General features: G+C 34.8%; 1 protein-coding gene across 3 annotated transcripts in view; it reads left to right on the top strand.

Annotated features, from left to right (window-relative positions):
* Positions 1–22,798, top strand: part of Tpr (translocated promoter region, nuclear basket protein) — a 63,293-nt gene that overhangs the window by 28,131 nt on the left and 12,364 nt on the right. For 2 of the 3 annotated variants that reach the window (XM_074047239.1, XM_020161856.2), the window contains exons 26-46: positions 600–803; positions 1,028–1,212; positions 1,762–1,909; positions 3,296–3,433; positions 3,535–3,666; positions 4,784–4,914; positions 7,343–7,553; positions 8,322–8,465; positions 8,784–8,982; positions 9,846–10,051; positions 10,257–10,318; positions 10,981–11,189; positions 12,644–12,916; positions 13,517–13,665; positions 14,537–14,620; positions 16,879–17,076; positions 18,128–18,259; positions 18,471–18,561; positions 20,322–20,506; positions 22,314–22,382; positions 22,472–22,566. In XM_074047239.1, coding sequence (XP_073903340.1) covers positions 600–803; positions 1,028–1,212; positions 1,762–1,909; positions 3,296–3,433; positions 3,535–3,666; positions 4,784–4,914; positions 7,343–7,553; positions 8,322–8,465; positions 8,784–8,982; positions 9,846–10,051; positions 10,257–10,318; positions 10,981–11,189; positions 12,644–12,916; positions 13,517–13,665; positions 14,537–14,620; positions 16,879–17,076; positions 18,128–18,259; positions 18,471–18,561; positions 20,322–20,506; positions 22,314–22,382; positions 22,472–22,566 — 3,245 coding nt within the window. The remainder of the gene's footprint in view (positions 1–599; positions 804–1,027; positions 1,213–1,761; positions 1,910–3,295; positions 3,434–3,534; positions 3,667–4,783; positions 4,915–7,342; positions 7,554–8,321; positions 8,466–8,783; positions 8,983–9,845; positions 10,052–10,256; positions 10,319–10,980; positions 11,190–12,643; positions 12,917–13,516; positions 13,666–14,536; positions 14,621–16,878; positions 17,077–18,127; positions 18,260–18,470; positions 18,562–20,321; positions 20,507–22,313; positions 22,383–22,471; positions 22,567–22,798) is intronic. The other variant, XM_074047238.1, reaches the window with a different exon arrangement.

Genomic DNA, 22,798 nt, shown 5'->3' on the forward strand with positions numbered 1-22,798 from the left:
AGTAAAATAGACCAAAATAAATTATCCTTACAACAACATTTGCATAACATACTTACAATAACATTATAAATTAAAAAATCAAATAATATGCAGATTGAGTATCCCTAACCCTTTTTTGAGCATTGGTGCCCAAAAACTTTCAGATTTTGGAGCATTACAGATTTCAGGTTCTCAGATTAGAAATGTTCAACTAATAAGATGTATGCAAATATTCCAAATATTCCAAAATCCAAAAACTCTGAAATTTCAAATACTTCTAGGTAAAGAATAAACCAACCCATAATTACAGTTCAGTATTCCTTGATTATTTCTGTTTTCCATAAGCTTGTGTATATTAACAAGTGTATCTCACACAACTAATATATTTAACTTTCAAAATTTGTTCCAGATTGCCACATAGTCTCCTAAGTTTCATTTTAAATAGTTTTTTTAAAGTATTTTTATTAAGGAAATATAACATAACTTAATTATTTCTATTTTGTTATATTTAGTTGATCTTCATTTTTATTTTAAAAATATACTGAGTGTCTATTTTAAAAATACTGAAGAACTTCATGGATTTTAAACTTTTATGTCAATGGGGGGATAATTTCTTGCAGGCTAAAATAGCCGTGGAAGCTCAGAATAAGTATGAGAGAGAACTGATGCTACACGCTGCTGATGTTGAAGCACTGCAAGCTGCCAAGGAACAGGTTTCAAAAATGGCATCAGTTCGCCAGCATTTGGAAGAAACAACGCAGAAGGCAGAATCACAGTTGTTGGAGTGTAAAGCATCTTGGGAAGAGAGAGAGAGAATGTTAAAGGTACTGTTGTAAATCACAACAGAATGTTAATGAGAATTAGAGCAATTGAGGTTGTTTTATTATGTTCTTTGTTTTTGTTTCTTGGTGATAACTGAAGTTTGAACTCCCAGCTTCATTCTTGGTAGGCAGGAGCTCCGCTGCCTTAGCCACAACCTCCAGCTAAGAATTCTTTTTTTTAATGTACATTGGAATATATGCCATTATAGTAGACTCTTGGCTTACAGGATGAAGTTTCCAAATGTGTGTCTCGCTGTGAAGATTTAGAGAAACAAAACAGACTACTTCATGATCAGATTGAAAAATTAAGTGACAAGGTAGTTGCCTCTGTGAAGGAAGGTGTGCAAGGTCCATTTAACGTGTCTCTTAGTGAAGAAGGAAAATCTCAAGAACAAATTTTAGAAATTCTCAGGTAAATCAAATACATTCTTAATGCTTTATGATATGGTAATAAAACTGAAAATGCAGAAATTAGAGGAGGTTATACATAATTTAGATGTAAGGCTCATTCTTTTATTGGGCAGAAAAAGAACCACTACCACCTGATTAATGGTCACTTTTGTCATTTAAATATACTAAATAAATGGTTTTAAAGTTGAATCTGATAGTTAGAACTTAAGCTGGTTCTCTTGAAAAATTAAATGCCTAATGGTATATGCCTATAATCCCAAGCACTTGGAAACAGGGAGGCTCATGAGTTTGAGACCAGCCTGGGCGGGCCTAAGTGAGATGCTGTCTCAAAATAAAGAAAAACTAAATGCTTTATAGATCATTTTCAAGGTATATATTTCTGAAACCACTATTTATACTAACCTATCTTCTTCTACTTGTTGATAAAATACTACGTGAAAATACCGAGTAAAGTGAATGATTTTTATCATCTTAAAAATTACCTTTTTGAAATGTTATATTGTTGACTTTTTTAACTTTAGATAAAATCTTAACATAAGTACTCTTGTAGATTTATACGACGAGAAAAAGAAATTGCTGAAACTAGGTTTGAAGTGGCTCAGGTTGAGAGTCTGCGTTACCGACAAAGGGTTGAGCTTTTAGAAAGAGAGCTTCAGGAACTGCAGGACAGCCTAAATGCTGAGAGGGAGAAGGTCCAGGTATGTATACTAAGCTTACAGAAAGTAGTTCTTAAGTCAGAAGAGCTCATTCATATTTCTGCCATTTACTATAACATAAAGTTTAATTTGAAATAAGCATTCTTTTAAACTTACAAATTCATTAGAGATATGTTAAATATTGCTACAGCACTGTGGTTGAATGAAGTCTCTGTACCCAGACTATCTAATTTCAAATTCTACCTTCATACCATTAGCAGTATGGTTTTATGCATTAACTTCCTTGCTGTCAGTTTCTTAACTTATTAGAGTTGTGATTTTATATACACCCTGATAGTCATTCTAGGATTTACTGATAGATTGAAACTACTGCAGAATATTTTTTTTCCTATCAAAGGAGCAAAAAAGTAGTCAAAACTAACAACCAAAGAAAGAAAAGATGCTGTAGTAAAGTGTGTGATTATAACAAAAGCTTGACTTCTTGGCCCCACTCCCATCCAAAAGCTTACTGTTGAGTTACCTCTTCTGATAAAATATAATAGTATACCCCTTATCTACAAGGAAGGAAATCAAGACCTTAAAACATTTACCTTCTTTTAAGTGGTAAGTTGTCAGATTGAATAATAAGGGAAAACCACTGAACAAGGGGAAATGAACAGTCATTTTATGAAGTATATGTTTTCAGCAGAAGGTGAAAGTTGGAGAGTTTCATCATGTTGAAAAAATAGTCCAAATTCAAATGTTATCGCACCATAGAAATAATAGATTGTACAACTCAAGCAGTTAACTATTGGAAGAAAATGAACAGAATCATAGCTTATCTAGCAAAGATTGTATGTTGTCTCAGCCTCTTCTTTCTTTCTTACTCCTTTTGGCTCTAGAAAAACAAATACTAGAAAATGCCCCAGGCTGTGAACAAATTCAGAGGGGGAAACCAACTCTTACATAAACATAGTAGGAAGAGTCAAGCAGTAACACATTGCATCAGAAGTAACATAAATATGATCATCGTAGCATGGCAACCATGAAATATGCTGTAGCTTTTAAAGTGATGGGGGAAAAAAGTAACAGTTTGTGTAAAAGGTAGATAATTATGCCCACTGAAAAGAAAAAAGTTCAAACTGTTCAAAACCAAGGTGATTAAACAGAATCAAATAATGAGGGGCTAGTAATAAATTGAGTGCAGCAAGAAAAAGAAAATGCAGAAAGATAAAATAGGTTGATGTTTTTACCTAATGTTAATACTGTTTGTTGGTGGAATTTATAGTCTTTCTGCTTTTATCTTTGTAATTTCTTGCATTTATTTACACTCTTGCAGTAAACATGTCACAGGAAATAAGCATGCTAACTTTCAAAAGCTTCAGTTAAAGTTGAAATTTGCTTCCTTTCTACTTTTTGGTGGTTTATTCATGTGTTTGAAATCTTTAGGTAACTGCAAAAACAATGGCTCAGCATGAAGAACTGATGAAGAAAACTGAAACAATGAACGTAGTTATGGAGACCAATAAGATGCTAAGAGAGGAAAAAGAGAGGCTCGAACAGGATCTACAACAGATGCAAGCAAAGGTTGCTATCTTACTAATCGAGAATAGAGGCATGTTCCTATTTTTCATTATTTGAACAATTTTTACGTTAGTTGTTTAAAAAAATATTGGCACTATTTTCAGGTGAGGAAACTGGAGTTAGATATTTTACCCTTACAAGAAGCAAATGCTGAACTGAGTGAGAAAAGTGGTATGTTGCAGGCAGAGAAGAAGTTATTAGAAGAGGATGTCAAACGTTGGAAAGCACGTAATCAGGTAAATGAAGTTAAAGCATTCACACATACGGAAGCATGTTGATTTGAGATAATAGGGTAAAACTTAAAACTTAAGGTGCGAAAATATTTGGAGAGCTAGTGGAAATTGTGTATTTATCAGTGGTAGGCCAATATGCTACATCTTTATATGTGACAGGTTAAATTTGTGGTTGAGTTTTTAAAAAGATTTCAAGTACATTTTGCATATTTTTCAAAGTGGTTAATTTAGTTCCGATAATTCCAAAGGTTTAGGCTTTCACTTTTTCAAAATACTTTTATACATGAAAATACGAATTTATATAGCTTATTGAAGCACTTAAGAAACTTTGCTCACTGGAGCCTTTTGAGGGGGGAGTGAAACTATATGTAGCATAATGTAGCTAGGAACTCCAGTACACTGTTCAATCAGAAGGCTGTCGGTGTGCCTTACACACAGCAGTTATACGACTGTGAGATTTTTCTTAATCTCTCTGAGCAATAGTTTTCCTGATTTGTAAAATGAGGATATAAAACCATTGTGTGGCAGAAGTGAAATAAAAATGTAATGCAGCTTCCTTGGCACCTAAAAAATGCTCTGGAATGGTAACCATTATTACCTATTTATAAATAGGATTTTGGAATTTTAGAGCTATTTTATTACACAAATAATCTGGAAAATCAAGAAGGGAGAATGCTAGATACAGTTCTGTTACATTATGCAGCCTTTCCTGGTTAGTGGAATCACTTGCATTTAGGATGGTTTAGTGTGTTTATTTAGGTTGTAAAGCATTATACATTTTTTTTTCCCCTTGCAAATGTCACTTTAATGAAATTAGTAGAAAGCCTGTAAGCTTTTTGAGTCCATGGCTGCCTTTATTTGTCCTCATTGTAAATTATCTGAAGTGTTCCTTTACAAGTATGGAAAATGATGAACAATAAATGACATTTAATTTTTTTTCTCTTTCATTTTGGCTAGATTTTGCTAAACTGAAGCTTTGAAATTAATATTTAATATTTCATTGCTCAGTTATTTTGCATGCAGAGCACCTAGTATAAACATAATTAGATATTCTGCCGTTTTATTAAAGTACACTTGTTTTAGACCTAAAAACCCAAAGCGTGCGTTTCTGCTATTCTAGCATCTAGTAAATCAACAAAAAGATCCAGATACAGAAGAATATCGGAAGCTCCTTTCTGAAAAAGAAGTTCATACTAAGCGTATTCAACAGCTGACTGAAGAAATTGGAAGACTTAAAGCTGAAATTGCAAGGTATATGAAAAAAGCCTTAAATCATTTGTAATGCATGAAATCTTAAAGAAGTTTCTTTAACTCTGCAAGTGCTTCCTGATTTGAGAAAGAACAGAAAGTGTTAGAGCCCTTGCATGTGGCTTTTTCTCTTTTCTGTGGGGTAAGCAGACAGAGATTTAGTATAATGCTTTTGTATATGAATTAATTCTCTACATTTTCTTATTTAAACTATAGCATATAAGTCTAAAACTAAATTTATTTCCTAAAAAAAATAGTCAACTTTTTTTTTTTTTTTCTGTGCTTATTTGTCAGTGATTAAGTGGAGGTGGTCACACCTCTGTACCTCTCTTTTTTTTTTTTTCTTTTATTATTCATATGTGTATACAAGGCTTGGGTCATTTCTCCCCCCTGCCCCCAACCCCTCCCTTACCACCCACTCTGCCCCCTTCCTCTCCCCCCCCCCCCCCGCTCAATACCCAGCAGAAACTATTTTGCCCTTATTTCTAATTTTGTTGAGAGAGTGTAAGCAATAATAGGAAGGAACAAGTGGTTTTGCTGGTTGAGATAAGGATAGCTATACAGGGCATTGACTCAACATTGATTTCCTGTGCTTGTGTGTTACCTTCCACGTTAATTCTTTTTGATCTAACCATTATGTTTTTCCTCTCAATTTCATGTTAGTCTATATTTGTGAATCTCTAAACGAAGGTTTAAAATTTTTTTTTTAAAAGAGCTTGGAATGAAACATACCTCTTGTAACTATATCCTCCCTCCCCCTACCTTTTTTTGTTGTTTGTTTTTTTTCTTTGCGTGGTACTAGGGCTTGAATTCAGGGCCTCCTCCCTGCTATACACTTTTGTGTGTGTGTGTTTGTGTTTTGTTTTTTTTTACCCACTTGAGCCACACCCTCAATCCTTTTGTTATTAGTTTGTTTTTCAGATATGGTCTCTCACTAATCTTTCTTGCATTGCCTGAGCCATGATATTCCTTCTTCCACCTCCTAACTAGACTTGTAGGCGTGTACCACCACTCCTTGCTATGGCTTCCTTTTGTGTAATGCTTTACAGCTTATAATTTTTGGCATATATTCTCCTTATAACAGTAGTCTGGTATGCTCAGTAGGAGGGATTTTTTTTTTTTTCTTTTTTTGATAGTATTGGAGGTTGAACTTAGCCTCATACTTGCTAGGCAGGGACTCTACTATTTGAGCTTTCCCCAAGCCTTTTTGCTTTGGTTATTTTAGAGATAGGGTCTCACTTTATATCTGGGCTGGCCTGGACCACAGTTCTCCCATTTGTGCTTCCATACATTTCTGGGAATGACAGGCATGCACTCCACACTCAGTCATTGGTTGAGATAGGGGTCTTGTGTACTTTTTGCCCAAGCTAGTTTGAAACCTTGGTCCTCCCCATCTCATTCTCCAAAGTTGCTATATTTATAGAGTTGAGCCACAGCACCAGCCAAAGTACTATTTCTTAAAGTCCAAGAAACTAATATTAAAAAGCTTGACTACCTAAGATTTTATAGAGTTAGTTGTTAAATTCTTACTTGTAATTCAGGTCATCTGAATAGAAGTCAGTTTATGATAATAGCATCAAACTATGTAGTCCACAAGCCACATCTGGCCCAAGGCTTGTTTTTGTATGGCCTATAAGTCAAGAGTGATTTTTTACATTTTCAAAAGCTTTGTTGCCTTTAACGCAGAGAAACTAAAGCAGATACCTTAAAAGCAACTGAGGCCAATAGGAAAAGGGGACCAGGAACTAGAGAAAAGGTTAGATCAAAAAGAATTAACCTAGAAGGTAACACACACGCACAGGAAATCAATGTGAGTCAATGCCCTGTATAGGTATCCTTATCTCAACCAGCAAAAACCCTTGTTCCTTCCTATTACTGCTTATACTCTCTCTACAACAAAATTAGAAATAAGGGCAAAATAGTTTCTGCTGGGTATTGAGGGGGTGGGGGGGAGAGGGAGGGGGCGGAGTGGTGGTAAGGGAGGGGTTGGGGGCAGGGGGGAGAAATGACCCAAGCCTTGTATACACATACGAATAATAAAATTAAAAAAAAAAAGAAAAGAAAGAAAGGCTAAAAGAAAAAAAAAAAAAAAAACAAGGTGCAACAAACACTGCGGCCTACCAAGCCAACCATGTGTTTTTCTTTACAGAAAAACTTTGACAAGATCTGAATAATAGAAAAGAAAGAGTAGTTTTTGCTATCAAGCAGATCTGATTTAAAATCTGGGTACCATCACTTGATCACTTTGTAAAATTGCACATGTAACTCAACCACTTGTAACTCAGTTTTTCTCAACTGCAAAATGGGCATTAAGCGTATGCATAAGGTCTTTACAGGACTGTAAATTCACAAGGTAAGTAATTATAAAAATTTGGAAAATGCCTTATGCATTTAGCCTTTCTCTCAGAAACATTTCCTCTATTTTTTAAAGATCAAATGCATCTTTGACAAATAACCAGAATTTAATACAGAGTCTGAAGGAAGATTTAAATAAAATAAAGACTGAAAAGGAAACCATTCAGAAGGACTTAGATGCCAAAATAATTGATATCCAAGAAAAAGTCAAAACTATTACTCAAGTCAAGAAAATTGGACGCAGGTACAAGACTCAATATGAAGAACTTAAAGCACAACAGGATAAGGTATTTTGGTGAACTTTTCCTTAAAAAAATTAGGATAAATATTTCAAAAATCTCATTTCATACTATTGAATATTACTGGTTTTTAGATTTTAAAGTCATGTGTAGGCAGTTCCCAAGGTAAAGAACTTTTATGTTGACTTCATTTCGTATTTATTGCCTGTTCGATTAGAAAATAATATAAAGAAAAAATCCAAAATTCTTACCTCTTATGTTAATCACCATTAGCACATTAGTATGCTTTTTAGTATGCTTTTTTAAACATGTAAGCAATATGCTTTTCTTAAAGTTATATTTCACATTGTGTAGTTTTTTTTTTCCATTTGATTCATTAGTATGAAAATATGTGTGTCAAAAAAATCATCTGCAGTTATCTCTTTGGTTTGCTTAATAATCAAATTTGTATGGAAAGTTGTAACTAATTCCCTATTTTTGGACATCAAAATTAATCCCATAGAAAATTCACCTGTGAGTACCCATAAAAGTAAAATTTCAGCGAGGTGCCAGTGGCTTATGCCTGCAATTCTAGCTTCTTGAAAGTCTGAGATCAGTAGACTCATCTCCAGAATAACCAGAGCAAAATAGACTGCAGTGCGTCACTCAAGTGGTAGAGCACCTACTTTGCAAGTGCAAAGCTCAAACCCCCAATCCCACCAAAAAAAGATAAAACTTCTTTACATCATAGCTGTGATTATTTCCTTAGATAAACTCATGGCAGTAGAATTACTAATTATAAATATTTAAGTTGATTAGGACTGTTTATTGTATTAGGTAATGGAGACTTCGGCTCAGTCTTCTGGAGACCATCAGGAACAGCATATCTCAGTACAGGAAATGCAGGAGCTCAAAGATATCCTCAACCAAGCTGAAACAAAGTCAAAATCACTCGAAAGTCAAGTAGACAATCTGCAGAAGGTATGAGTGTGAGACTAGTGAAAGGTGTATTCCCTAATTCTTTTTTCTGTTGTATAACCAAAGAAATTCATCTTAAGCACTGAAACTTCCTTATCATGTGAGAATATATTTTTATGCTATTTACTTTGAATGGATCATGTATATAAATAGTATCTAAATCTTTTTCAGATTTTCACTGAGTTGGTTTGACCTCTTATTTTTAAATTTTTACTTGGATTTAATGGAAAGAAAGCAACTTAATAAGTGTTACATTTAAGCCTTTAGTTTATATTGATTTTCTTGAATTACATGATGAATACTATTTTTTTCCATTAAAAGACATTGTGTGAAAAAGAGACAGAAGCAAAGAATCTCCAGGAACAGACTATGCAGCTTCAATCTGAACTTTCACGACTTCGTCAGGATCTTCAAGATAGAACCACACAGGAGGAGCAACTCCGACAGCAGATAACTGAAAAGGAAGAAAAAACAAGAAAGGCTATTGTAGCAGCAAAATCAAAAATAGCACATTTAGCTGGTAAATTTCTGTATTTGTTAAGATTTGAACTAAGTACTACAAGTTGGTTATGTGATACAGGCTTAAAATTAAATGGGGAGGAAGAAAGTAATATAAAGTGACTTTTTGTGTGTGCTTTAACTGTTAGTTTTATTTAGACACAAATATAGATTAATTTTAATTTCAAATGCTGAGAATGTCCTTGGTATATTTATGATGTCTTTCTTTATATTGGCCAGTAACGAGTACATGGAACTGTAACTGTACTTAACGGGTAACAGTCCTGTCTTATGACAGATCCTCTAAGTCTGGACTATGCTGCCTAGGCACCTTCTGTAACTAAACAGCATTTGATCTTACCAGCCCAAGGATTTTTCTGTGCCTCAGTTTCCGGCAGTAGGGGGAACGGGTGGAGATGTCCTGAGCTGAGCCCAGTACTGCAAGGCCTTATTCAACCTGGCTTGCCAGTCTGCTGAGTAGTTAAACTATCAAATCATTCGGGGTTTATTCTCAGCATTATTTTTAATGGTCTTCAAGATAGTGTCCCTAGAAAATTATTTCATTAAAAAAGATATTGAACCATTTTTAATATATACTTTAGAGATTATAAGAAAATTTTACAATTCATAGTGAATGATAATACATTGAAATATAAAACAGTTTCTGCTAACTAGGATTCCTTTTTTGTGGTGTCTTAGAAGTTACATTATATTGGATTAATAAATGTTGATATGCTTAAAACTTTGTTCATTAAGTTGTATAGTGTATCAAGATTAATATAGATGTTAAAGTGTAGTTGCAGAATGTTGCATAACCTTTGTGTGCCAGGTAAGTAATGTTTCTGATGTTCCATTACAATTACAATCACACGATTACTACTTTAGGTGTAAAAGATCAGCTAACAAAAGAAAACGAGGAGCTTAAACAAAGGAATGGAGCGTTAGATCAGCAGAAAGATGAGCTCGATGTTCGTATGACTGCTCTCAAGTCCCAATATGAAGGTCGAATTAGTCGTTTGGAAAGAGAACTCAGGGAACATCAAGAGAGACACCTGGAGCAAAGAGATGAACCTCAAGAACCTACTAGTAAGGTGATTAACTGGTTTTGTTTAAATGATAAATCATTCTTTGGACATTTTTTGTGAAAGTGGTGATTTAGGAGCCTTTGTTGGAGCGAATTTTGACTAAAATTCCACTACGCAAAGCAAATTGACAAGAGTAACATCTTTAGTGCTGTTTAATAGACTCTTAGGTAGAATGGGAACAGAAATCAATGTATTGCTTTTTTTTTTCTAGGTCCCAGAACAGCAGAGACAGATCACATTGAAGAGTACTCCAGCTTCTGGTGAAAGAGGAATGTGAGTTCAGTTGTTTCATAATCAGTTTTTCTTAATTAAAGTTCAGGGAACTTTCTTTGGGTGAAATAACAAATCAATAATACTATACCATAAAAATATTTACTAAAGAGCTATTTATCTGCAAAATCGTGTCACGTAGGTGTCAACTTTTGTTTTTAGCATACTTTCAGTCCTATCAGTAGAGTTAGTGACAGAGAAAACATCTCTCATCTTTTAGTTTGTGACTAGCTTCTAAGATAGGTTATTACTGATTTCCCCTGTGATGTTCTATGACAAGTGTAAAGGTCTGAGCTGAGACTTGGATTCAGCAATTCAACAGTTGGATATGTTTTTACATTGTCAGGATTTATCACTCCCAAACATTGTCTGCAGTTTTTAGGGCTTACATTTCAAAACCTTTTCAGTAGGAATTTTGAAACATTCATAGACTGAAAAATATAAAATTGCACTCAGTGTGTTTTTAAAAACACAGTTTTAAATTTTCCAAGCCTACCCTGTACAATGATAGGAACAATAATAAATAAGGTCTGAACCATATTAAGCCATACTTGCTGAACACTCACTTGAAGAAATACGTATCTTGTTTTTCATACAGTATATGTATCTTACGAGGAATATTTATAATTATGGATCCATTTTTCTTGCATTTTTCCCTCTGCAAGTGCCAGCACAACAGATCCACCAACAGCCAATATCAAGCCAACTCCTGTTGTTTCTACTCCAAGTAAAGTGACAGCTGCAGCTATGGCTGGGAATAAGTCAACACCGAGGGCTAGTATCCGCCCAATGGTTACACCTGCAACAGTTACAAATCCATCTACCACCCCAACAGCGACAGTGATGCCCACAACACAAGTAGAATCACAGGAAGGTTAGTAACATAAGTGTGATGGGACTGACAGCTTATTTAGTTATTTTGAGAAGATGACAGTAACTTCAAAGGATAAATAAGGCATCTGAGTGGGTATTAACATTTTGAATCATATGCCTCTTAAGATACTTGTGCTTAAGTTTTTTGTTTTTTGTTTTTTTTTAAATTTTGTTTATCTTTTTGATATAACAGGGATTACTGGGCTTCAAGCATGATAGTCAAGTACTCTAAGTACTCTACCACTGAGCTGTATTCCCACCCTTCCCACCTTTTTAAAAACTTCATTTTTGTGACAGGGTCTTGCTAAATTGCCTGGGCTGGCCTCAAACTCTCAATGCTTCTGCCTCAGCCTCCAAAATAGCTAGGATTACAGACATGTACACCACACCAGCCAGGATACTTGTTAATGCAACAGATTTCCTCCTTCTCTTCTTTTCTGCTTTGCTTTGTTTATAAGCTAAAGAAGAGGGAAAATCTATCCCTGTACACATATGGCATGGTGTTTTAGAACCAAAATCTTCGCTTCTGATGGCTAACAAAGATGGTAAGAAATCCTCTTTGAAAAGCATAGTAAATGGCCAGTTCGGTTCAATCCAAATAACACTTTTCTCTGACATTATCTGAGCCTCTCCTTGCTTTCTCCACTTTGTTCCCATGGCACTTTATTACTCATTACAGCAATTAAACTCTGTATTTTATTTGATTTTATAAATGCCTTTTTACTTCACTAGATTGAGCTCCTTAAAGTTATGAGTCTCGTTTGAACACTTTACCTAATCCCAAAGAAGATGTTCAGTAAAACTCTGCACAATGGATATTTCCTTAAAGTTGTATCTTCACAAATGTTAGAATTCAGTAAATGCTAGCATTCTGTTTTGTTTTGTGTGTTTGTGAGGGGAGTCTGTTTGTTTTGTTTTTTGTGTAGTCCTGGGAATCAAACCCATCTCTCACATATGCTAGGCGAGCACTCTACCACTGAGCTATGCCCCTGGCTCCAAACCTGATGTTTCTGTTGTAATATTAATTAAAAACAAAATGATGCTTAATAAAAATTTCCGATTTGACTTTGAGCTCCTTAATTTCATTTTACTTAGTGTTAATTTAAATGAAAAATAAATGCAAGAATTGTTTCAATACTTATTTAATTTAGCCAGCAGATTACTGCATGCTATCATATTAATAACATGAATAATACAAATGTATATTGTCATCACTTTTACCCAGTATCTTTACATAGTAAGTGGTAAGAGATATGTACACAAAAACTTCAAAATGTGGGCCTGTGGAGTGGTTCAAGCAGTAGAGTGCCTGCCTAGCAAGTGTAAGGCCCTGAGTTCAAATCCCAGTCCCACCAAAAGAAAAAAACTACAAAAATGTGACATATACCAAAGAATAGAAAGTCCAGTTTTGGTAAGGGTAGACGACTTACATTAAATTCTATAATTATTTTTCAGCTATGCAGTCAGAGGGGCCTGTGGAACATGTTCCAGTTTTTGGAAGCACAAGTGGGTCTGTTCGTTCAACTAGTCCTAATGTCCAGCCTTCCATTTCTCAACCGATTTTAACTGTTCAGCAACAAACACAGGCTACAGCTTTTGTGCAGCCCACTCAACAGAGTCATCCTCAGATCGAGCCTGCAAATCAAGAGTTATCCTCAAACATAGTCGAGGTTGTTCAGAGTTCACCAGTTGAGCGGCCTTCTACTTCCACAGCAGTATTTGGCACTGGTGAGGTTAATTTTACAATGAAGTTAGAGTGCATTTAGAATTTCTTAGCTACAACACATACCAAATAGAATGCATGTATTCCTAATGTTTCATGTTTACTATTGAATTGATTTTGATCCATTGTTTTTACCATTAAGTAAAAGTCTTTCTTACTCCCTATTTCTAAACTTTTTGACTGGTTTTAGAAGTGAAACAACCATAAGCATTATATCTAATGCAGATCCTGACAATAGCCTGTTTATATATGTTTAAATGTTTTCATGTAAACTTTGCAATTATACTGATATATAATTGCTATTTACAGTGAGTCAGATGTATTTGTAAAACTTTTATTAATGAAAGGTTAGAGTAGCATAAAACCATTGAATCAGAGCTTAAGTTGCCTTTTGTTTAATCGTAGATAAGCAAGAAAACTTATGTCCGTGAGCATTGGTCTAAGACTTGGTTAATTATATTTGAATCCATATAATTAAATGCGTAATATGTCCTCTAGTTAAGTGACCATATTAGCTATTTTTAAAAATGTTTTAAAAATTATCTTTATCCAAATGGAGTTATTATCATGCTCTAATTCAAGATTTAAGTTGCATGATTTTAAAGTTTCAGCTACACCAAGTTCCTCTTTGCCAAAGCGTACACGTGAAGAGGAAGAAGATAGCACCATAGAAGCATCAGACCAAGTCTCTGATGATACAGTGGAAATGCCTCTTTCAAAGAAGCTGAAAACTGTTACACCTGTAGGTACTGAGGTGTGTAAAGTCCTTTCTGTTTATTTTTATCAGTAGCATTAAGACGTTCTTTTCAGTGATAGCCAAAGACAGGTTAACAAAAGGTTATAACATATTGTCTGAAAAATTCTCTTGTTGAACTTAACTACAGAGTTTTCACTGATCACTCAGGTATTGTTGCTGTTTCCAACAGTATTTTACATCTTCACATACCTTTGATTAGATTTCAATAAAAAACACAGAAAAAATAAATTGAATCCCATTTCAAAGTTGTTTTTTGTTTAATTTGAGGAATAAGGAAGTTTATAGTCTCATAGACATTTTGCACTCTTCTCTACCATTTTTTCCTAAGATTAGTCAGGGGTCGGACATGGTGACTCATGCGTATAATTTGGGAGGCAGAGAAAGAAGGACTGTAGTTTGAGGCCAGTCCAGGCAATAAAGTTAGTGAGATCCCACTTCAAAGAATAAGCCAGGCATGGTGGTTCCCATCTATAATCCTAACTACATGTGAGTGAAGGTAGGAAGACTGGGGCAAAAACTTGAGACCCTATCTGAAAAATAACTAAAGCAAAAAGCTCTGCAGATGTGGCTCAAGTGGTACAGTACATGCCCAGCAAGTATGAGCTCCTGAGTTCAAACCCTAGTACTGCCAAAAAAGAAAAAGATTAACCCAAATTATGTTCCTTTTGCTAAGGCTAAACTAATGAGTTTGAGTTAGGTTTTATATGACACATAAAATCTACTAAATTAATTTTACTTGCATGTATTAGTTAGCATTCCTGAGTGACAGATCCTGAAAAGAATTTTGTCTTAATGGAAGAATTGGCAGAACAGTTTCTGCCAATGCTACTACACTGTCATGATTAATAAATTGTACGTTACAATTTAGGAAGAAGCTATGGCAGAGGAAAGTACTGATGGAGAGGTAGAGACTCAAGTATACAACCAGGATTCTCAAGATTCCATTGGAGAAGTAAGCGAAAACAGACTTAAAATATGCACTGTTGTGATAAGTAGAAACATTTGTCTTTTTGAAAACTTGTCTCTACGTTTAATGAAACATTACTGGAATTGACCAGTGCCATTTCTGCTTTGTTTTACTTCTGTAAGTGTACTGTTCTCTAGGCTTACATGAAAGAATGTTTTCATTCATAGGTGACAAAGCTTCTTCCAAGTGACAAGTTGTTCTTAGTAAAGATTGATCCACCATTTTAATATTTGAAAGGACAAGAGTGCTGGTTGAGTCTTATTACTCCTAGTGCCCCACCTAGTACTTCCGTGTTGATTCCCTTTCAGAATTAAAATAATCCATGAAATGAAAAGTACTGGTGCACTTTCTCTTGTTTAGAACTCTTATTGAAGCTCCTCCAGAGTAACCATACTAGTGAAAAAAGCATAGACTCTGAAGTCACAAAGCACTAGGGTCCATTCCTAGCTTCCCCACTTAGAAGCTGCACGACTGACTATAAGTGTCATTAATCCTCTCACTTGCTTTGCTTGCTGGAACATTGTAACATAGTAAGGTCTCTAAAGTACCTAAAATAATACCTACCACATGTACTCACGGTGTTACTGCTTTCCTTCCCTCCCCATAAGATGAGAATCACAGTAATCCTTGACTCTGAAATTTATTGGCCAATTTAATTGTGATAACGTTGCTCGATGGGTGAAGATGGGTAATGCGCCCAGGTTGACATGTTACTGGAGCTGGGATTTGAACTCAGGCTGTGCACTTTCCAGCTGTCCTTTCAAGCTTGAAATAATTCTTCCTCTCTATAAACTTAAGGATAATTTTATTGTGATTTTTATCTGTATAACATTAAGGAATTGTTTCACACTTACCCTCAGTAATTATAGATTGCAAGTGAATTTTAGTTTCTTTGATGAATTAATTTTACCACTTTTCTTTGACTTAAAAACACAAAGCTAAACCTTTGGATACATAGTACTATAAATGACTGTTTTATGTATCTATTGGAGTGTCCGATGTAAAGAACAGAAAAAATAATTTGAAAGAAAAATTTAGAGCTTTGATTTATGCCAGCCTTTTCTATACTTACACTTGAAGGATACAGTGGTCCATAAACACTGTAGGTAATTACTGTTTCCTATTTATAATTTGTTTGTTTGTTTGTTTCATTCTGAGCGACACGATGGCACTTAAGTTTCAGATTGCAAAGCATTTTGGATTTTCAGATTAGAATGCTCACTCTAGGTCCTTATTGTGGTGTTAGAAGGTTTAAAGTACTCAGCTTGGGGAGAAAAGTTTATTTTAAAAAGACAATAAAAACAACTTACTTTATCAGTGTGTTTCTTCTTTATCTCTAGTTTGGGAAAAATAGTATTTTAATAAAATGTTGCAGGCTCATGGACCTTTTGTCTGACTTTGGTGTACAACTGTACCTTGCATTAACCACACTGGCAATGGAGCACTTGAAATATAGCTAGTCCAGTTGAAATAAATATAAAATGTGCATTGCATTTTGAAGGCTTAGTGATAATCTAAAAATGTAAAATATTTGATTTTTACATCAGTTACATTGGAATAATGTTTTTTTATTGCTGTACTGCAGGTACATTGTGACATTTACAAAAGTTTTTACAATATATCATAGTTGAATTCACCCCCTCCATCAGTCTCCTTTATCTCCTCTTCCCCCATTCCTGGAATAATTCAACACGTCTCATTTTTCCATTTACATATATGTGTACAGAATATTTCCACCACATTCAGCCTCCTACTCCCTTTCTTTATATACTCTGCCCTCCCACTGGTACCAACCACCACACAGGACCTGTTATCTTCCTATTCTCTGTTTTGGAAAAAAAGATATTTTTATTTAAAACAGCTCCATAAAGTATATTCCTAAAACTCATTTTACCACTTATCTCTTTCACTAAGTTTCTGCTAAAAAGTCTAGAATTCTCTTAGACATCACAAATCTACAATATCAGACTAGTAGTTTTGAATAGCCACATATCTGTATATATGTTTATCCTATTTCTCTAAGATTTATATAATATATTTTATTGGAAGACAGTAAAGAAAGTCAAGTTTGCCATATATTTCAAATTAATTCTGCTTTTAAACCATATTTTTTTTAAAAAATAAAATGTTGGTAATCCATAAGTATCCTTTAGTCTTCAACCTGTAATTTCTCACTAACAGTTTTAGGTGTATTTGACTTTTTTAATTTAATTTTTAAATTTTGGACTTTTTCATTTTTAAAGGGAGTAACCCAGGGAGATTATACACCTATGGAAGACAGTGAAGAAACTTCTCAATCTCTACAAATAGATCTTGGACCGCTTCAGTCTGATCAGCATATAACTTTATCCCAGGATGGTCAAGGCAAAGGAGATGATGTTATTGTAATTGACAGTGATGATGAAGAAGATGACGATGATGAAAATGATGGAGAACATGAGGTGAGGAGAATTTGGTTTTGAAAGGATCCAGTGTCTTTAAACTTTTTGTTTGTTTGCTTTGCAGAGAACTAGGGCTATCTACCACTGAGCTACATCCCAGCCCTTAGTTTTTTGAGACATGATCTTATTATGTAGCCCAAAGCTGGCCTCAAAGTCAGGATTCTCCTGTGTCCCCTGAGTGCTAGGATTATGGGAATACGTGCCACCATGCCTGACTCAGTATTTTTAAACTATGAGATGAAAATGTATTTTAAATCTTAGATACTACCAATGTATTAGTGAATTCTGATTACCAGTCAGTTTCAGTAGATACTATTTTTCTTTTATATTGGTAAGTTCAGAAAATAATAGTTTATAATGAAAACAGCATAGAGTACCAATGATGGAAAGTCCCATTTTTAAAATTTTGGGTTTTGTTTTGTTTTGTTTTAAATGATTGCTGAGCCATTTATAATTTATTTTTGGATTTAATCTTATTGATAAATGGCAGAATGTGCCAAATGTCATCTGAATTTACTTCTAAACACTATAGTTTCTGGAGATGAAAAGAAACAAAGAATTGTTTTTTCTCCTCCTGGAGCCCTGTACTTATTTCAGAAGTTTTTGAGGTATCATCATTATTAAATGACATTTCAGTGGAATTTCATACTTTATTTTGGGATTTATTCCTGCATTGACAGTTTCTTCCTTTAGATTCTTTTGTTTATAAAGTAATATGTTTTTTAAGCTCCTGATATGGTATAATATTACTAATTTCCAACTTTATTTAAACTGAATGGAGTTTAAGTGGACCACTAGAAACTTTGTGGCCTGCAATGTTTGCACAGTGCCATGGGAATAGAGTTCAGAATTGATCATTACTGTCCTAATTCCCTGAAGGGTCATAGCTGTGCTTTTGGTATCACTGAACTAATCCTTTACAACTCTGAGGTAGCCCCTGTATCCTGATCAATGATGAGTAACTTTAATTCCTTAAGTGTGGAACTAAGATGTGCATGCCATGTGGGCCATATCCTCAATCTTAATTCACACATGGCGATTCTTCTACTAGGATTATGAAGAAGATGAAGAAGACGACGATGATGACGAAGATGACACTGGGATGGGAGACGAGGGTGAAGACAGCAATGAAGGAACTGGTAGTGCAGATGGTAATGATGGCTATGAAGCTGATGATGCTGAGGTAACAGGTTAAAATTTTGACTATTTTCCTTAAGAGCTTACTTAGAAAACCTGCTGTTTTTCTATAATACAGAAAGGTGTACTTATGCCTTTCCTTTGTTTGGTTTGATGTATTATTTTGGTTTTGCTGTGGTTTAGTTAATCATTTGGTCTGGTTTTTTAAGATAATTATTTGATTTATTTGAGCGTAAGTCATCAAATTTTGTTCTTAGGGTGGTGATGGGACTGATCCAGGTACAGAAACAGAAGAAAGTATGGGTGGAGGTGAAAGTAATCAGAGAGCTGCTGATTCTCAAAACAGTGGTGAGACTTTATTAGTCTTTTCTAAATTGAATATTTCTGAAAATATTTTCTAAACTAGAATAGTACTTTATTATTTAGGTAATAAAACTGTATTTAATATGTTGGGAACAAAGGACTCTTACTAAGTACCATATTATACTATGGCCTACCTCCTTGAACTGCCGTACAATTCAAACTTTCTGAAATTTCCAATGTATTACAAAGCTACTTGCTGTTCTCATTAAGTGGAAAAGTTAAAACAGTAATGTGTAATAGCTGCTCATGACCAGAAGAGGCCAGTATAATCAAGCTGCACATTTTAAAATTTGTGCATATTGGAGACTTGCAATGTTGTCATGCAACAACTAATGGGTGAAAAAAGATTTTTTTAAATAAATATAGCATGACTTCTGCTAAATCTCTAAAAGAATGAGTCCTGAAGATCCACTGAAAACTTGTAAGCCTTAAAATATTATGGAAATTACAGAAATAATTTTATTTTAGTATTATTACTTTAAAGTGTGTTGTAAAGAGTTAGTGATCATCTGGTATAATTTTCATGGCTTTACAGATAATAACATAAAGTCAAAACCAATAGGGTAATGGAAAAAATGCACCTGTATATTTAAAAGGGAAAGGTATATTTTTATTTAATGTAATGCAAACGCAAACAACTTCTACTTTTCAATTTTTAAGAGCAAAAAACCAATGAATATTGAGCTATATAATAAACAGTGTCTCTGAAAACATTTCATAGATTAAATGTTAACTGCCATTTTTCACAGATTCAAGGCACATACTGGATGCTCACTGAATATTCATGCAAGACATTCTTTTTATTTGTTTCATTGTTGTTGCTCTTTGTTTTGATTGTTGTTTTTGCAGTCAAGCAAAAATAGACCTAGATGTCTGGGTAATAGATGGATTTTTGGTACATTGCCAGAACTTACTTAAGGCTTTTCTTAGGGCCTTTACTTGTCCTGAATTCTTACCTAAACTTCCTAAGTTTAGGTACATAAAGAATCTGAATGCCTGAGAAGTAAGGTGACTTAAGTCATAAAGATGTTAGAGCAAAAATATGACTCTAGACCTCAGACTTATAAACTACTAAGTCTGTGATATCTTATCTACTTTTATAGTAGAAGAGAGCTCTTTTGCTTTATAAGGTATGTAGAAAGCCTAGACAGTAGAGGGACAATTGAACTTAAAATGTAGGAAAAGCAAAATAAAAAGTTGCCACTATGTAAGGCTTTTTCCACCACCCCTCCCTCCCTGCCAATATTATTTGTTACACTGGTGCTCTGAAGTCTGACCTTTAAGTAATTTTCCCACCAAAAGCAAAATAAAAAGTTGCCACTATGTAAGGCTTTCTCTACTCCCACTCCCTCCCTGCCAATCTTATTTGTTACACTGGTACTCTGTGGTCTGACCTTTAAGTAATTTTCACACCTTATTTCATGTGTTGCCATGATAACTAAGCTAAGTGCTTTTTGACCATTATTAATAGTCTTGAGGATAACCTTACTTTTACTTATATATCAAATTTGCTCCATTCACCAACCAAAAACAGACTGAAAGAGGTTTAAGGGACTTGCCCAAAGCCACACAACTCATAAGGGTTATCTGTGTGTCCATAACTTACATTTGTTAACACCCCATCTCACTAATTTACTTTCTGGATATAGAAGTGAAGTGACCATTCCTCCTGGCAAGAGTGTATTTGGGAATTGTCTACGTTATTTTGTGGTAAAATTTTAGTTCAAAATAACCTTTTCTTATAGGTGAAGGAAATACAGGTGCAGCAGAGTCATCTTTTTCCCAGGAGACTGCTAGAGAACAGCAGCCATCATCAGCATCTGAAAGACAGACTCCTCGAGCACCCCAGTCACCAAGACGCCCACCACATCCACTTCCCCCACGCCTGACCATTCACGCTCCACCTCAAGAGTTGGGACCACCAGTTCAGGTAGAAAAAAAACTGGCTGTTCATAGAAATGAACTTTTAAAATCTTGGCTTTTTCTACCTTTCTATTAGAGACTGTTCTTTTTTTTCAGGAGTTAAATGAATTTTTCAATGTTTTGGGCTATTTTTATAAGATTTTTTTAACTGAAATTAATCTGATGTCCTTTCCTTGAATTATGTCAGCAGTTTACTTTTATAAATTGATTGAAGTTTAGAAAGAAAAGGCTTACTACAAGTTATATATAAATTAAAACACATAGAAACTGAAATTATTGTAGTCATGGCAGATAAAATTGTGGTTACCGTTTCTTCAGGTTACATAAGAAGATGTCCTTGAATTTTAAAATAAAATGTATTTTGGCAGCTCAGTACCATTGTTTTTTAATGTTTTTCGTCTAAGGAATTTCTGTTGTTTTTGTTTCCCACTTGCTTGCAATCACACATTTCTACTTTTAAAGTTGATGAAAGAGTGTATGACCCTTCACATGTCTAGGGAGTAAGTAGATTTGCTTGTGTGTTAACCATAGGCTCTTGCAGAACACAGTACGGAAAATATAATGTTTCTATTAATCCACTGTGAGTTTTACCCGGGAACATACTATGTTCAAGACTGCTTAAGTGCCAATAGTAAAACTCACTTCATTATTTCAGATACAAAGTCTAAAGGATCGTGTATGGATGCCATGACATATATTCAACCTATCAGTTTAATTTTAAAATTAGAATTATCTTAACTGGGAAACAGTTGATAAGAAGGCAATATTGCTACTTGAACTACAAAAACCATTTAAGCCTTAAAATCCTAAAGTAACATTTTCAGTTAAGGAGATAGGCAAATAAAATAGTAACATAAGTTGATTTTAATTTAAATATTGGGTAATATTTTGTGTGTTGGTTAACTTTATGTATAGATTTGGGGTGGGGAACAAGTACTAAGGTTTAAATTCAGGGCTTTGTGTGTTCTAGGCAGGTGCTCTCCCACTTGAGCCATACCCTATATCCCTTTTGCTCTGGTTATTTTGGAGATAGGGTCTCACTTCCTGTTGTCACTGGAGTACAGCCCACACCACCATGCTTTTCTCCAATGAGATGGGAATATCACAAGTGTTTTTGACTGCACTGCCCTAGAACCATAATCTTCCTGATCTCAGCTTTCTATAGAGCTTAGATGGCAGGCATGCTCCACCATGCCAGGCTATTATTTGAAATGGGGTCAATAGTGATTTCCCAACCATAGCCTCCCAAGTAGCTAGAATTACAGACATGAGCCACTGGCACCTGCTTGGTTAATAAAATATTTTTATTCATTAGTATAACTTAAAACTTGTGCGTCAGGCATGCCGATATATTCTTGCAGCCCAGTTACTCAGGAGATAGAAACAGGAGGATCATGGTTTGAGGTCAGCTTAGGCAAAAATTAGCAAGACTGTCTGAAATACAAACCAGGAATGGTGGTACACACCTGCAGTCCCAGCTACTTGGGGGATTGAGGTAGGATTGTGATCTGAGGCAAGCCCAGGCAGTTAGCAGGAGACCTATCTGAAAAACAAACTAAAAGCAAAAAAACTGGGGGCATGACTAAAGTGATAGAGCACTTGCCAAGTTCAATCCCCAGTACCATCACAAAAAAGTCACTGGTTTTTTTTTAATACAAGAATCTAGCAGTTTTTGAGAAATTATCTTGATGACTACAAAACTGCTAACATAAGCTGTTTTATTGCCAGATTGATAAGCTATATTTATTGCTGTTGGGTGTTTGTTTTTTTGCCTAATTCCTCAAAACAAATACAATTTCTTTTTTTAAATGTAGAGGATTCAGATGACTAGGAGGCAATCTGTAGGACGTGGGCTTCAGTTGACTCCAGGAATAGGTGGCATGGTAAGTATCTTCCCATCGTGTAAACTGTGTGAATAGCTCATGTGCTTGCTGTTGTGCCTGTTGACTCTGATTTTCTGTCTTTGCTTCAGCAGCAGCATTTTTTTGATGACGAAGATAGAACAGTTCCAAGTACTCCAACTCTTGTTGTGCCACATCGGACTGATGGATTTGCTGAAGCTATTCAGTAAGTTGATGAAAGAGAAGCATATTTCGTGATTAATCAATTTCTTTCTGTTTCCCTGTTCATTTGCTTATTATTTGATTTGTTATGTGCTGAGTTCTCTACTGTGTACTCATCAGCACTTGTGTTTGGGAAAATGAAAAACATTTGCGTCTATAAGGGTTTTAAATTAAAAAAAAGTTTAGCAGTTGTTAAAAGAATGATGTTTGCAGTTAGAATACCTGTTGAAAACTAG

The sequence above is a fragment of the Castor canadensis genome, chromosome 11 (genome assembly GCF_047511655.1).
Source record: "Castor canadensis chromosome 11, mCasCan1.hap1v2, whole genome shotgun sequence".
Taxonomy (NCBI): Eukaryota; Metazoa; Chordata; class Mammalia; order Rodentia; family Castoridae; genus Castor; species Castor canadensis.